The sequence below is a fragment of the Lampetra fluviatilis genome, chromosome 49 (assembly GCF_964198595.1).
Source record: "Lampetra fluviatilis chromosome 49, kcLamFluv1.1, whole genome shotgun sequence".
Lineage (NCBI taxonomy): Eukaryota > Metazoa > Chordata > Hyperoartia > Petromyzontiformes > Petromyzontidae > Lampetra > Lampetra fluviatilis.
In genome coordinates this window covers 5764732-5781618 of record NC_136323.1, presented here as the reverse complement: position 1 = coordinate 5781618, position 16887 = coordinate 5764732, and the positions used below count along the sequence as shown (strand labels likewise).

The following is a 16887-nucleotide window of genomic DNA, read 5'->3' as shown; positions in this document are numbered from 1 at the left end:
TAATGTAACATGGTAGAAGTGCATATGAAGATGCCACATAGAGAGGGTGGCAGGCATAGCAATAGAGGAAAGTTCTGAAGTTGGATTGAACCATAATCTGAATCAGAATATTTATATTCTTAGGTTTTTTCGGTAAAGTCACGGAGGTAAAACATTAAAATTAATAAAAGTAAAATAAAATAAAAATCACGACGTTTCGGAGGCAACACAAGCTTCTGTCTTCAGGTGGAACCGTCACAGCCACGACAGCTGTATCAAGTAAATGAGAGATTGCAGGAGCTACCACTCCGTTTATATAATGGTTGGAAGCTTGTGTTGCCTCCGAAACGTCGTGATTTTTATTTTATTTTACTTTTATTAATTTTAATGTTTTACCTACGTGACTTTACCGATAAAACCTAAGAATATGAATCCTTGCAGTCACGAAAGCTTCAAATCCAGAATATTTATGTATACTGGAGGAATCCAATGAGTTGTAAAGTTAGTTTTTCACAGTAGGGACACGGGGTAAGAACGTTACAACAACAAACAACACAACAAGCACGATAGGAGTGCAAAGTATATGAAAGGTTATCAAATCACTTTCAATACAAATAAAGCGTGAAAATTGACAGCAGCAAAATCATATGAAGGTCTCAGCGTTGTGGATTCCCACGCGAAGGAAATTCCAGACCAGTGAGTGCAGTGGCAGAGAAAGTGTGATCTCAAAACCAAAATAAATTAGCGTATTTACCTCAAACAAATCATGCTCAGTGAAAGGTTGCATGAGCTCCAGGAGCAGCCTTGAAAGAATTAGATGGTAATCTGAAAAGAATTGTATGGTAATCTGAAAAGAATTGTATGATAATCTGAAAAGAATTGTATGATAATCTGAAAAGAATTGTATGGTAATCTCAAAAGAATTGGATGGTAATCTGAAAAGAATTGTATGATAATCTGAAAAAAATTGTATGATAATCTGAAAATAATTGTATGGTAATCTGAAAAGAATTGTATGATAATCTGAAAAAAATTGTATGATAATCTGAAAATAATTGTATGGTAATCTGAAAAGAATTGTATGATAATCTGGAAAGAATTGTATGGTAATCTCAAAAGAATTGTATGATAATCTGAAAAGTATTGGATGGTAATCTGAAAAAAATTGTATGATAATCTGAAAAGAATTGTATGGTAATCTGAAAATAATTGTATGATAATTTGAAAAGTATTGGATGGTAATCTGAAAAAAATTGTATGATAATCTGAAAATAATTGTATGGTAATCTCAAAAGAATTGTATGATAATCTGAAAAGTATTGGATGGTAATCTGAAAAAAATTGTATGATAATCTGAAAAGAATTGTATGGTAATCTGAAAATAATTGTATGATAATCTGAAAAGAATTGTATGATAATCTGAAAATAACTGTATGGTAATCTTAAAAGTACACAACTGGAAAAATGCATCTGCCTATGTGCAACTAGGAGAGTTGTTGGCAATCCAACAGAAACAAAATGTTAAAATAAAGAGGTGGAAGAGCTCATGTTGGAGGGCTTTGAAAAAAGTGAGTTTGGTCATGAAAAGTAAAATAACAATATAGTCCACCGAAAGAAGTGCGTGTTTAATGCGTGCGTACTGCCTGTTTCACAGACACGGTCTTTAACGACAAAACACAGCACAAAAAAGTGAATGGTGCCCAAAGAAGAAGTGCGGAATTACACTGGGAGAACATGTGCAGGACAATGCCGTCGTTAAAAGTGTAAGAAAAAAATGTAGGTTTGACTTGTGCAGGACATGTTGCAAGAAGGCACGATGGCAGATGGTCAAGAATAATAACGGAGTGAAAGCCAAGGAATTTAATACGCCGGAGAGAGCGTCCACTTAGGAGATGGCGCAAATTGAAATCGGCTCGTGCGGGCAGGAAAATAACGGCGTCTTGGCGGAGGCCTTCATCCAGCAGTGGATTGACCACGGCGGACGGCGACGACGACGAGCCTGCACCGCGCGCGTACCTTGCTGATGTTGGTCTCCTTCTCCCCGCGCGCGTACAGCTGGAAGCCGCGGTTGCAGGTGACGGAGCAGCGCTGGCTTCCTGGCGTCATCCCCTGCCGCCACGTCACGCCGGAGCCGCGGGCCTCAGGCTCCTCGGCACCTTCGGCCCACGCAGTCTGCGCGCCGCCGTCACGTCCACCCAGGGCCTCTTCAGCGTCGCCGGTGCAGACCACGGCGCCGTTCTCCACGTGCGGCCGCGCGCAAGGTGACTCCGGCATCTCGCAGCTGCAACACAAGGTATAGAGGTCAAGGTGTAACCTTCACACACTGTTGGGGCAAGTGCAGTTACTGAGCAGTTACGATGAAGGCTGGTGCGGTATAGGCGTGGGGGTGGTGTGGGCAGCAACCACCCTCCCTGTTTTTCTGCTTGCACACTGCACCAGGTAATTATTGAAGGCTAAGTCAACCTAGGGGAGGCCCGGGACAGGTCCAGACAATTGACGCTGATGTGAGCCGTGGCCAGGAATCTAACTCGGGGGGTTTAAGGGTTTCTTGGCGCAGTGTGGGCGCGTAGCTCGGCTATTTTGTTGCATTCCCATGACTTCTTATAAAGTCTTGCGAGTCTACGCTCATTATTTTCATAAGTATGTTGTGTTCCGAACAGCAGTACAAATATCATGTAGTTCCTTCTACGAGCTGTAAAGTGCTTTCCGATATTTGTTTTGTAATCCTTAAAACTATAAGATTACACGTGCAGATGGAGATGGTTAAGGATGAAAACGAGTAAAATCTAAATGTAAAACAACATACACATTGATATTGCCAAATAAGCCCTGCATGTGTCTAAACATGTCAAAGCTTGTAAGCTAAGCAGGGTTGTTTCAGCCTGGTGGTCTCGGCTTTGGCTCTGCGAGATCGCCAGGAGATGTTTGCATTAATTCTAGATTTGAAGCTTTCGTGACTGCAATGATTCATATTCTTAGGTTTTTTCGGTAAAGTCACGTAGGTAAAAACATTAAAAAGTAAAATAAAATAAAAATAAAAATCACGACGCTTCGGAGGCAACACAAGCTTCCGTCTTCAGGTGGTACCGTCACAGCCACGACAGCTGTATCAAGTAAATGAGAGATTTCAGGAGCTACCACTCCGTTTATATAAACGCAGTGGTAACTCCTGCAATCTCTCATATATAAACGCAGTGGTAACTCCTGCAATCTCTCATTTACTTGATACAGCTGTCGTGGCTGTGACGGTACCACCTGAAGACGGAAGCTTGTGTTGCCTCCGAAACGTCGTGATTTTTATTTTTATTTTATTTTACTTTTTAATGTTTTTACCTACGTGACTTTACCGAAAAAACCTAAGAATAAGATGTTTGCATGGCAAGATATTCCTGAATTCATCTGTGCGGAGTTGTTATTTTAATGTAATACTCCATGTCAGAAATCAGTCATCCTTGATGTGGCTGTTGAGTGTCCTGTGGGCTGACTCACCCCCACCACAGGAATGTGGAATTTCCACCAATGGCTCAGGGCTGTCAACAGGACATAACTGCTTCTACTATGCTCGTTTGAGCAAGAAACCGTTGTGACTTCTTATTTACGATTCGAATTAGCCTGCAAAACGTCAGTTTTCATTAAAGTCTATAATCGCACGGAAGCTGGTGTTATTTTATTTGTGTTTTTCCACAATATTTCTTCAAGTGATTCATATTAAGAACTCTCTCCCGACATCACGGTGCACAAACGCGTACACTCGCACAGCACGTCCGGTTGAATTTGAATCAGCACTCTGCACGTCATGGTGGGATGCGTTCAACAATCATCAGGCGTGTGTCATGTGCGACGACTTAATTTGTAGTTTATTGCCTAGTGCGGAGAGGCGTATGTATGTATGTTGAACTTCTTTCGCACCGTACCCAGCCAACCGTGATAATCGGAGGTGCGGGAGAGGGACAACAAACCAAACACAAACAGCAGTTCTAAAGAAATTAGTTATCAATCTCAATTTCAAAGTGCCTATCGCCAGTGGCTTCTTGATATCAGAAGGAAGAGCGTTCCAGACGGCCGCAGAAGCGCATCTGAAAGCGTCGCGATGCGGTGACCGAAGTCTTTGTCCAATTGGTGGGTCGAGTTTTGGAAACTTTATCGATGTATCTTGTGTGTATGTTCATGCGTGCATATGCGGCTCTTAGCAAATGACCGTTCACCCAAAACGTCCCCAACCTCATCCGATCTTGGAAGCTACGGCAGGTTGAGCCCTAATTATGCTTGGACAGGTGAATACCATGCACACACAGGTCTTATAGGCTGCTAAGTTTTCAGCATAGGTCAGTTCAGTAAAATCCAGCGTTGCGCTGTTCTTCTAAGCTCCCACTTCTTCTATTCGTATTTCCTTCACGAACCCAGTGTGAGGAAGTGTGGTCATATAACCCCCACACACCCAGGCGGCATGGGAAGGCCCTCATCCAGCAGTGGATTTACACATGGCCGTACAGGTGCGTGTAGAGGAGTGGCTCGCTGGCTTAGGGATACTGAGCCAACACTGCTGCCCCCCCCCATGATAGAATGGGGTTCTCAAGAATTAGTGAGTCCATGGTCTAAGCCTTGTTACCGATGACTGCACAACAACAACAACAACAATCGGGCTCCATTCGATGTTCTGATTAATTTCGCAAAAATTCTAACTCTGAGAATCGCAGAAAGTAACCATTTCGTTTTACTGTCACATGACAAACCAAATCTCCGCCGCAGAGTGATGCCCTGCCCCGTGAAAGTTCCCAAATGGGCATTACTTTATCGAATAACGTGGATTTTTTTAGGATACTTCACGCTTTCGCGACCTAAAGCACCTTGCTTCAAATTACAAACCCCAGCCATTGACATTTCACTGCTGCAGTCGAGCCAAGGGGGACCCCCCCCCCTGCCCAATGCAGTCGAGCAAAGGGGGACCCCCCCCCAATGGCAGCTGTGCCTATGCCGCACAAGGTGAACACAGGACCGCCCCACAAAACGGATGCGTCTGCCAGTAGGTGGCAATGTTGCCGTGTAGTTTCATCGAAATTTAGTTACGGTAATTTACGTTCAAGCACGAACTCATGAACTCTGTGAGGGTCCGCACGTCAACGAGTTGATGACATTAACAGGTTACCGAGTTAACATTTACAGATGTACATGCCGGGTTGGTGCAAGGGTGGCGCAGTGGTTACGCTCGCGCATCACAGCAAGAAGGGCCTGAGTTCGATTCCCGATTCGGGTGCCTTTCTCAGTGGGATTTGTGCGTTCTCTCCCCTGTGTTGTGTGCCAGCTTCCTGCGGGTTTCCCTCCAGAGCAAAAAAACATCACGCACTCTAACTGCCATTGAACAAACATCACAACGCTGAAAATTAAGACCGCAAATCACTCAATGATTTAGTTTGTTGCCCTTCACGCCGCGCCTCCAATTAGCCGAATAAACGAAATGCTGGTTCATGAAAGTGGAGGGCAAAACTCGAGGGTCCGGAGAGAATTCCACGCAACCACGAGGTTGGATTCCGAACCCACGACCTCCCGCGTACCCGGAGGTCGCAGCTTTGAGGAGTTCTGATTTGCACGGTTGGCTACGTACGGTGCAAAAGAAGTCCAACGTGCACGCATACATACACTGAGCAAGAGCGCTCTTAACTGTGAAAGACTAGCGTGACCCTCTTGAAAAAGGGTTTCGAGACTCAGCGAGGATTTTCTGGGTAAACAAGCGAAGTGATACAAACAAAGAAATCAAACATGCCGATAAGCAGATCGATCGACAATTTTGCACACGCATGCACACGCATGCACACACACATCCAGACGCGTCAACACGCGTGGACACACGTTCACACCAAGGCCGTAGCCATGGAGTCAACAATGGGGGGGACCAAATCTTCTAGGGGGTCTGGGGCCCCCCCCCCAGAAAAAAATCTAAATAAAAAAACAAATTTCCTGCCTAAAATATTTAAGAATTCACTAACAGATAGGAAGGACTTTATTTATTTATAACGATAATGTCTAATAATGTATTGTATTACATTGCTCTGTTTTTTCTTTTTACCTTTTATTGTTTTCGTTGTATGTAATGGCAGAAATTAGGGATTAATAAAGTACAACCATAACCACAATCATATAAACAGAAATCTATTTATAGCAATATATTGGGGGGGGACATTTTGAGAATATTTTAATATTGGGGGGGGGGGATGTGTCCCCCCCAATATATATTATAATTACGGCCTTGATTCACACACACGAACCTTTCAAACCACGCAGCTCGCTGAACAATAATTGACATTTGTAAGGCGCATTTCATCCGTAGATTTCAATGCGCCCGTGTATGCAAAGCAGTAAATGAACAGAACCTGTAGGGTAAATGGGAAGAACTAAATGGTATGCAAAGGGCTGTTTACAGAGCTGAGTTTTCAAGACAGGCTTCAAACATAACCTAACGACTCTAATTGTCTTATTAGCAAAGGAAAAGCGTTCCACACCTCGAGAGGCACACTGTGGCAAAAAAAACCCAAACACCCCAGCAAAATACTCTTAGTTCTTTTGGTAATGTCACGTAGGTAAAAAATGAAATTAAAATTAATAAAAATAAAATACCTACGTGACTTTACCGAAAGAACTAAGAGTATGAATCCTTGCAGTCACGAAAGCTTCAAATCTACCCCAGCAAAAGATCCTTGACCTCGGAGTCCTTAGAAGAAGGTGATCTAAAGACCGCAGGGACCTCGTTGGGCAATATCTGTCGCCCTCCCCCTGCGCCTCCGATGGGCATGTTTGTCTAGGTACGGTGCCAAACGAAGTCCGACGCACGTACAGTATGCGCGTACATACGTAGAGCTAACGTGAAATCGGTTCCTGCAAAACATCGCCGGGGCTAACCCATTGATGGAGCGGCCGTCGCCAATTTGACGACCGAGCGAAACCCCGTGGGGGGGGGTGGAAGGAAAACAACCAAAGCAACGACGACGATGACGCCAGCGACCTTTTTGATCCGCGCAGCTCCTCCTCCTCGCAGTGCGGGCGACCCCCCTGACTGGCTGATCGCAGCGCCACCCCAGAGATGGCGACCTCCGGTGACCCCATGCTGACCTGCACACCCCGAGTCAGGACCTGGGGTGCCGGGGGGTCAGGCGAGGTCACCGGAATCACCAAGGGGTTGAAGCTGCAGCTGACGGGGTAGCTCCCTGGAACACAAAAGCGGGGAGGGCGGGGGGACACAGAGGGAGAGAGAGAGACACACTCTGATTTGGCTTCGCCCTTGTGAGATCAGAATCTTTATTGGACTGGAGGACTCCAATGAGCTATGGAGCTCTTTTTCACAGATGTCCAGTGTAAATATATCTATACTCTTTGGTTCTTACGTGACTTTACCGAAAGAACCAAAGAGTGTGGATTCCTGCAGTCACGAAAGCTTCAAATCTAGAGTAAATATATCTATTTGATTGACTTCTCCAAAAGGTCCCACCCCACATTACCTGCAAGAACTAATACATTTATATATTCCATCAAGGTGCTTAAGATATTCTGATCTTCAACTGCTCAGCACTCCCAGGCCTCTTAGGTTGCGCTCCTTTTGGTGATCGGGCTTTTGTTAGCGTGGCACCCAAGCGATGGACTGCCTTGCCACTTGAAATCAGGCCATCGGAGTCGGTAGAGATATTTCAGTCTGCTTTGAAAACCCATCTCTCTCAGGCGGCCTTCCCTCTTTAGTTTGGTCAATTGCCCTGGCTCCGTTGATGTTTCCTGCTTTCCACGCATGGCGCATTGGAATCCTTAGATGGATCGTGCAGTATGCATTTCGAATTATTATTCGACAACATCCCACCCATGTCGCGGACGTGGTCTATCAGAATGACTGCTTCATCTCATCCGTACGGTGTTCGACCAAACACACACTTCTCTGTCCACGGAACGCTTCTGATTTTGCGTCTCCTGAATGTGAAGTTGCATCTACATCAGCCATAGGAAAGAAGAAGAGGAAAAAGACAAATACGGAGAGAGAAAAAAACCCACCTACGGTGAACTCCGTACAGCCGCTTTGACTGTCCCCTGCTGGATGAAGGCCTAGCCACATTGTTTAAGTCACGGGTGTGGAGTGGAATATGGCAGGCTTCGCACTGCCTACTCTGTTAAGTGACAAACCATGACTAATGCCATATATCAACGGTCTCCTGGTCTCCAGTGCTACACACGAAGCCATGGGCGGCGTTTGATGTTCTCTGCTCATATTTTGTTTGTTGCGGTTGCACCCGACTCAAGAGCCGCATGGCTCACAGGGCTATACCTAATACATGAAGCTTGGATCTTGTCCATATTCGCCTTGCAGGCTGCGGGGTGCTGATGGAGCGGAACTTTCTGGACTGGTTCGTGTATCACTCACCGCTGACGTTATAGTCGTGGCCGGGAATCAAACACAGGTCAGCGGGGGTTCATAGCACAGTGCGCTCACCACGATGTACTCTATGTCAGCGTTGATGTTTTTTGGCCAGGCGTTGCTCCTCACAGAGCATTGATGATTCATCCCCCACAACCCCATGCCAATGCATGAATAGCATTGGTTTTGGTTCTTGATTATTTCGCGTTGTTTAACGTTTATTTTTTCCATCTCGTCCTTACGGCTTTTTTTTTGGGAAGGCTTTTTTTTCTCCGTTTCTTCCCATTAACCTCACTTGCAACAGCGGTGCATTATTTTCGCGTTCGTCTATCGCATGCGTGACTAAATGCGCGCATGTTGGGAGGGCATGAGAATTGAATTAATTCCACCCGACGTTGCACGCGCGCCAATTCGCTCGCAAAGTCTTCAGCGAACTCACAGGACCCTCTGAAATACGAGTCGACATGTGGTCTGAGCAATAGCCCCTTAACACCAGTTGAATTCAATGAATTTTGCCAGAAAGGTACGCACAGGAACAAAATGCATTGCATCTCCCGTTAAAAGCAGCTCTGTTCATTGTCATTAATACCGTGTAATGCAATATAGTTAATTGGACCAACTTTCTGGCATTGCAACACCTCACAGCGCTTAGACTATTGATCTTGAGCCTAATAACGATTTTACCAGCCCGTTGCATGAAATAAAAATTAAATAACAATAATAGAAAAAAAATGTGACCTCCCCCACTCCGCTACCCATTCTCCCACCCCGTGACTTCCACTGCCAACAATTGCCAGCGAAGTGAAATCTCAACGAAGCTAAAGCAGCCGTGGTGGCTGCCTCTGGGGTGGCCCGTGATGTCGACCCAATTGTCGTCTGCCAACCACTTTCCGCTACGCGTCCATCATGTCCCCGCGTCCGCGGTTCAACCTCTGACCTCTAGTCCATTACTGTAAAAAATAAAATAAAAAACATCAACCCGCTCCCCTTTCCTTTGTGTTTGCTTGTTGCCCTGTACCAACCGTGGGGAAGCTCTCCCTTACTGAGGGCTGAGCGGGACTATGAGAGGGCTTTTGGTCGGCCACATTTCTGACACAAAAAAGACAACGATCCCCCCGTACAGCTTTCACAAGCCGTTGGGACAAGTGCTGTTAGCGAGTAGCACCTATGAAGGCCCGGCCCCATTTGACTTTCCAGTGGTGACGTTTACACACACCGCACTCATTTGGCTGAGTCGACCTAAGGGAGGCCCAGGGCCGGTTCATATTATCGCCACCGGTGGTGGCCGTGAACGGGAATCGAACCCGGGTCGCCAGGTTCGCAGCGCAGTGCGCTAACCACTACAATACAAAAGACAAACACACACACCTTCGGGTTGTCCTGAAAAAATAATTACATCTCACTTTTTACCACACTAATTCGATGTCTGTGCCCGCTCTCCTCTCACTCGCACGTCGATGTGGAGATCGCAATTCCGTAGCAGACGCTCGGCCAAGATCAGGGCAGGACTAAGGTTACGAAGGGCCTAAGGCGAATAGGAAGGGGGCCTAAGTATTAGAAAATGTAAAATACAATGGTGAAGTCATCAAACATTTATTTACCGTTGTAAAAGTAACGCATTTATTTAAATCAAGACACAGGTTGCGTGGGGAATTTGAGATACGTGGCCATTGTTTAAACCGCAGCACCTGGGAGATGAAATCGAACCGGCGACCCCTGGAAATTAAGTCCAGTGTGCTCACCACTACATCACGGCAGCAGCCTCATAATGACAAGAACACTTTTGCTTGTCGCTGGCCGATTAAATTGGGAAAAAATTGAATAACACATATATATTGCTAGCCTGCATCAGCAGCTTGCCTCGTACCTTATATCACCTCTTGTTGCAGCAGCTCTTTCTCCTTCGTCAGCAGGTCTGCTGTTGTGTTGGTCTCACCTGATGACGGTTGCTTGTGTTGCGATCGAAACGCCGTGATCTATTATTTTTCTACCTACGTGACTTTACCGAAAGAACCAAAGAGTATGGATTCCTGCAGTCACGAAAGCTACAAATCAGGATATATATACCGTTATGCAAATCTATATGTAACTATATGTAAATATCAAAACTCACCTAGGGAGTAACTCGTGCCATCGTCTTCGATGAGTGACACGTGCACGTATTTCTGGCTCCGGTTGGCCAGGGATCTGCCGATGCCATCGGCAGAAAAGTAAATCACCACCGCCGTGGCGATCCGAGGGTCGGGGAAGTGCACCTGCGGCAACAGACCACACAGTCGTCAGCTTCCTGAAGACAATGGTAATACCCATCCATCCTTTGCCAATCCAGCGCTGGTTAGTGTGGCTTAAGTAAATATAATTTAGTTTTTATAAAAAAAACTATTAAAATATTAGTATGTTACCACGTAAGGCCCACTGAGCTGTACAGCTCTTTTATCAGAAGCGACCTGGCCACAAACGGTAGCTCAACGAAGTGGTTTTAACACGTGGACATTTATAGCGGCCAACTACTCCAAACGCACGCTTCTAAATGCGGAGGGAAAAACCACAGGACCCAGGAGAAAAATGCACGCGAGTACGGGGAGAACACGCAAACTCCAAATATACAGGCGTCAGGTGGGGTCGGGGTCGAACCCGCGACCTCCTGCATGCCGGGCGAGGGAGTTAACATCTCACCACCGCGACACGTGGAGCGTTCAATGCCCCACGCCGACCCAACGGCGCGGCTCCGAAACCTGACGAAGTGAGACGAAGAGCGGTCGTGGCGGCCCGGCGCTCGCTCACCCATATCCAGTAGGGGTTGTCAGAGGGGTACGTGTCGGGGTCGGCGGCCTGCAAGCACGGGAACCACGCGTAGCTTGACATGTCCTCCGGCAGCACCACGAACTTGCTCCGGCAGCCCTGGGTGGCGGCGGGGAGGGTAGAGAGGTCGCGGCCGTAGGAGGTGCGAGCGCAGCAGGGTAAGAGAATCAGAATCGGAATCTGCATGTCGACTTGGAGGCAGGAATCCGATGGGCTATGACGTTCTTATTCACAGAATCATCAGAATCGTTGTTTATCCTGAAAAAATCCGATGAACTATGAATCTCTCTTTTGTTTAATGTCCAGTAGGGGCTGGTCAGGAAGTTACAACAAGAATACAAAAACGGATAAAAGTGCAAAGTGTAGGAAAGGTAACCAAGTCCAGAGAGGACTGTTTATAGCATGACAGTACAACCAACAGTTTCATTATCGGAGCTGCAATTGAAACCAAATAAAGCGAAAAACCAATTTATTTCCACGCACTTGAGAACCCGGTATAACCACGGGTGGCAGAAAACCTGGGTTCGAACCCAGGCTCCCAGCAGTCCTTGCTCAGTCTATCTGATCCCTGAGCTACCCAGCCACATCCTCATTGCTCTCTGTCTCTCGCTGTTCAGTGGTGGTGGGAGGAGGGGCGCAGCCACATCAGATTTACACTCCAGGCCACGGGAGCCCTGCGTGAGACTGCCCTTTTCACCAGGGTGCCTTTCATTTTCCGTAGAGGCAGTGGGGGGGGGGGGTGTGCACGCTGCAGAAGGGATTGGCAATTTGCTGATGGAGAACGGTTAGTCAAAACATCAGTTATCTTGCGGAAGGAAGTTCGCGAAGATTGAGTCTGGCTGTCGAAGCTCGAGAAGCGAATTATGCACGTGTTGAAGCGGTGCTCTGTTCATTTGCGCTCCAATGTCATTATGTTATCGTATAGAACTCGCATCTCCACGTGTTGCTCCCTCGCGTGGTGCGTAAGAGGGGAAGAAATGGCAGAGAACGGCTTGAGGACATCACAAGCGATCGGTGCCAGACAGATGTGGCCACGACGACGTTTGAGCATATTGACACAAGACAGAGACGAAAGTGGAAACAAATGAAGAAATGTGCAGTGGGCACCTACGAGCTACCTGCCCATGGGTCGTGATGATGATGATGGTTATTGATAGGCAATCCTGTAATCCGATTTGTCGCAAGGGCTGTGCTAGGTGTTAATCTTATTCTCTGTGATTATCTGAGAGTTTTGCTGCAGTTGTCCGAGCAGCAGAGCATGGAAGAAAAAAGAAACACATAATGAGATAAATGTGCTGCCAGGTTTCTTGTCCGCGAGGGCGAATCCTGGCGTGCGGCGGCGTCACAAGTTGAAATGACCAAATCGCGAGTGGCCAAAAACTCGGTATTTTAACCCTCAACTCAGTTTTCTGACAAGGTATTTAACTCGCCACTCTGTGTCACCTCTTGTATTGGGGGGAGGGGGGGGGCTTTAACGCTCTCACAAGGCACCAGGGAACAACTGGAATTCTGTTCAGGCAAATTAAATGCCTCATTGAGCAGCTTTTACTACCACTGTGCCGTTAAGCATCCCTTGACGAGTTGCTTGTTTTGTTTTATTGGGTGCTCCCCTAATACGTTTGAGAGGATGTGCACTAATGCCCACTGCGGTGTGTGCTTTCACAACTCTCCCATGTTTGACGTTTCGCTGCAGAGCATGCGGTGCGAAATATCGGTTGTCGAGCAAATCAGAATCATAATCTGAATATTTATTTATATTGGAGCAAGCCGATGAGCTATAAAGCTCTTTTTCACAGATGTTACTAGTAGGTGTGGGTAAAAACAACAACATGATAGTATTGCAAAGTCCAAGAAAGGTAAACAAATCACCCAAACGCATACAAATTAAACCAAACCCTCCCCATTCTACCAGGCAAAGCCCACTGAGGTATTAACTTATTTTTTCAGAAGCGACCTGGCCACAAGTGGTCGCTCCACAAAGTGGCCCGTCATTTGGGCATTGATAGCACCAAAATATATCTAAATCATCTCAATGCGTGTTTCTAACCCGAATAGGCTGCGCTCGTCCTTGTAGACAGAGTTGCTCGGCTCCGTCCGCTCACGTGGCGAGATGTTATCTGCTTCAGCCTGGTGTACAGCACTTCGTGGGTTCGATCCCGACTCATTGAAACCAATCGGCCGAACCTAATCCCTAATCCCCAATTCGCCTCGGCGAACATCCCCACGTGACACGGGCCGCCGTGCGGGAGGCGGCCCCCACGCCGTTCCGGCTCGCCGCGCCGCACTCCTGCGGACCTGCCCTCGGCTCCGAGGTTGGCAGATCAAAAAAAAAAACACAAGCGAGTGTGACGCACGGCGGCTCGAGTCCCGGGGGCTGTTCAGAACGCAACGGAGTGCCATTCTGCCCGCGTCTCCTGGCCAAGACACCAACCCCCCTTGCCCCCCCCCCCACAGGTAGACAACACCTTTCTCCTGTCGGACCGTTGGCATGCCCCTTCTTCGGCCGTCTGCGGCAGTGGGTTTGCCATCTGCGGCGATCGCACCTTTGTTTATCCCGCCGTAATTGTTTGTCATCAGCAGCAGCACATCGTGCTGTGATCTACCCACAACTGGATGTTGGTGTCTCGGTCTCGGGACAGAATGCCATGTGGTGGCCGCTTCATTCATGAGTGGGGGGAAAAAATAGGACCATTGTTGGGGGCCTCTATTGTGTGTGGCCTCCCCCCACCTCTCTGGGCTGCCCTGATCACAATCCATACAACTCCTGCACATGAGCTGATTTCGTAGCTACATCTCTACAGTAGGCGTACTCTTGGACAGGCGAGGATTTCTTTATGTGACCATATTTCACCGCGTTGGTCAGAGCAGGTTGGTAAAGGTGGGGAAGGCAGGACTGGTTCTAAATATCACTCGCCACTGATGTTATCAGCACCCCACATTGACAACGCTGCCTCCAAAAAAGCACCCACCTATATATATATTTTAATTGAAGATTAAATACTGATCATCTTTGTCGGCAATGGCAGGTGATTGAAGAGTGCCGTGCCGGCACATTTTAAGCTCATGTAAACTGGCTACCAAGTTAAATGACCTCTCTCGCTCTGCATCTGTGTGTGTGTGTGCCAAGTGCCACTTCAAGTAAACACAAGTGCGCTGTTGTGCCTCTCAAGGGGGCAGTTCTTGGCACGTCGTGGCTCGCGGATTACTTGAAAGGAATGTGTCCCTTAACCGCACGCTAGCGACGATGCCTAAAGTCATTGGTAACATCTCTCTCTTTGGAGACCGTCTGCATTGGCATTTGATGCAGTGGTTGTTGTTGTTGTTGTTGACATACATTTCGTGAAATTTCAGAATGATGTGAAATAGAATATGATAATGATAATAATATACAGGCCTTTGTCAATCCCCTGTTAGATGAAGGCCTCCCCCTAGGGCCGTGTCAGTAATGGGGGCTATTTGACCATACTTCACCACATTGGTGGGTGAAGGAGTGCGGCACAGAACCAGGTTTTCGTATCACTCGCTGCTGATATTAGCTGTGGCCCGGAATCAAACAGCGTCCTAACCACTGCGCCACTGCTCCACCTGAAAACAGTATCGCTGGAGATTAAAAGAAAAGAGTTTGCTAATAGCTAATTTAATTGTTTCTTTAATTGTTCATGAATGGTTGCGAGAAATGCCCCATTTTGGATTATAATCATTGACCAGCTCAACTATGGTCTGGATGAAAACTTATTTTAATGGATTGTGATAATCCCATTAGATTTTCTACAACCAAATTTTGCCGAAACGCATCCTGCCTTATCGGACGTCAGAAACTAAGCAGCGTTGAGCCTGGGCGTAGTAAGTGGAAAGGTGACAAGACGGCATGCCAGGTGCTGTTGCCAAGAGGCTTCGAGGTGGCCAAGAAGTTGCAGTGCTGAGTGTTACCCACCCCGCATGAAGCCAAAGACTTAATAATGGTTTTGCCAAACGTCCCAATGTAGCAGGACTCACCGGAACAACAGTCCTGGGGATTCAGCGAGTTCATCAAGGGCAAGTGACTTATAAATAAAAACGTATTCACCGAGTCCTAAATTCCACAATGTAAAGGACATGTACATGTTCATCCTGTTCGCAAGTAGGATACCCTTCATGGAAGAACCTATTCAATTGTATCCATGTTACCGATTTTACAGGCAGATATTAACGCGAATGAATCGCGCTCATTCCAATCGGGAAGCAGAATCGAAAAACTCCACGGATGAGGTTCCACGTTTGCAACTTTGACCTCCGACCCTCTTGACCCTCGGCAGCCGTGCACGATCACAGCGATGATGCACGCGTATCGTCCTTTTAGAGAGGCGCTCGCAAACTCTTCGCTTGTAGGCCTAGTGCTTCTCGCTCGCGACGCTCCTTCACAACTAACGCGTTTTCGCCTCCCTCGCGCGCCAAAAGTTTTGACGCCAACATTTAAACCTGCAATTCGGCGCGTGATGCCACGCTAATAAATAAAAGTGAGTCTTCAAGAAGCTCTAATCCCCGCCGAGTCTATCCATGTCAGAAAGCGCTCGGCGAATAAGGATATTGTTAAATAAATTAATCTGGTTTAAAACCTCTTTACGAGCCCTTAATCCCATCCACCATCGCTTCCTAATCCAGGTTATATGAACCGCACATTAGGCTGGGTTTTGATCCAGTTAGAGGGCTCAGTCTGGATTAAGGCACACGTTTTATGCGGTCAAGCTCCCGGGATTAGAGAACTTGCCCAATATCTGTTGGGATTTGTATCTGTCGGTTATATACCTGTCTGAGATGCTGCTCTTGAATAAACACACCAAACACCTGCATCGACAGCACTTGTGTCAACCCTCTGCTGGATGAGGGCCTCGCTAAGGCCGTGTCAGGGGGGCTGTTTGACCATACTTCACCTCGCTGACCTGATGTACGTAAAGTGTAATTGTGGCATGTGTTTTTTTTATATGTAACAAATAAAACACAAGCCTACACTGTACTGTTCATTCCATTTGTTGAATTTCATTGTTTTTAGGACGTTTTTGCCGGCGTTGTTGATACAATTAATGTAAACATTAAAATGTTGCATGAGACACGTGTGTAAAATTGATTACATCAAATGGTCTGCACGCATTATTATTGAGCGATACTGTACTGCATTGGCAGTGGTGCACAAGTCTCTATTGCACACATTGGGCAGAATAAAGAATTAACGGAGCAGTACAAACGAGGTGGTGGTAAAACTAAGGCAATAATTTCGTGATTCTTGGGTCGCATTGGAAGCTTGAATCGTGACGATTCACTCCATTGCTGGAGGGAGGCATTGAAGGGGCAGATGATTAAATTTCGATTTAAAGCTTTCGTGACTGCAGGGATTCATCTTCTTGGTTCTTTCGGTAAAGTCACGTAGAAGGGAAATAATAAAATAATATAATAATAATAAAATATTGTTTTATGTTTTATTTTTATTATTTTATTATTTCCCTTCTACGTGACTTTACCGAAAGAACCAAGAAGATGAGGGCAGAGGATTGTTTCGGGGGTGACGGGGTGAGGGGAGTGAATTATCACCAGCATTGTGTAAAAAAAAGTTCAACGGAACCTCAACACGGTCATGCAATTTCAACCCGCCGCTAAGATAAAGACCCCCCCCCCCCTATAGCCTCAACAGACTGTTGGGGCAAGTGCTGTTAGCGAGCACCTATGAAGCCCGGCACGGCACA

At 46.6% G+C, this 16887-nt stretch overlaps 1 protein-coding gene across 1 annotated transcript in view; it reads right to left on the bottom strand.

Annotated features, from left to right (window-relative positions):
- The window catches only part of LOC144948384 (pappalysin-1-like), a 116436-nt gene that overhangs the window by 38019 nt on the left and 61530 nt on the right, over positions 1–16887 (bottom strand). The window contains exons 12-15 of the mRNA XM_078877807.1: positions 11153–11269; positions 10482–10623; positions 6977–7178; positions 1996–2260 (exon numbers count right to left, since the gene is read on the bottom strand). Of these exons, the coding sequence (XP_078733933.1) occupies positions 1996–2260; positions 6977–7178; positions 10482–10623; positions 11153–11269 (726 nt within the window). The remainder of the gene's footprint in view (positions 1–1995; positions 2261–6976; positions 7179–10481; positions 10624–11152; positions 11270–16887) is intronic.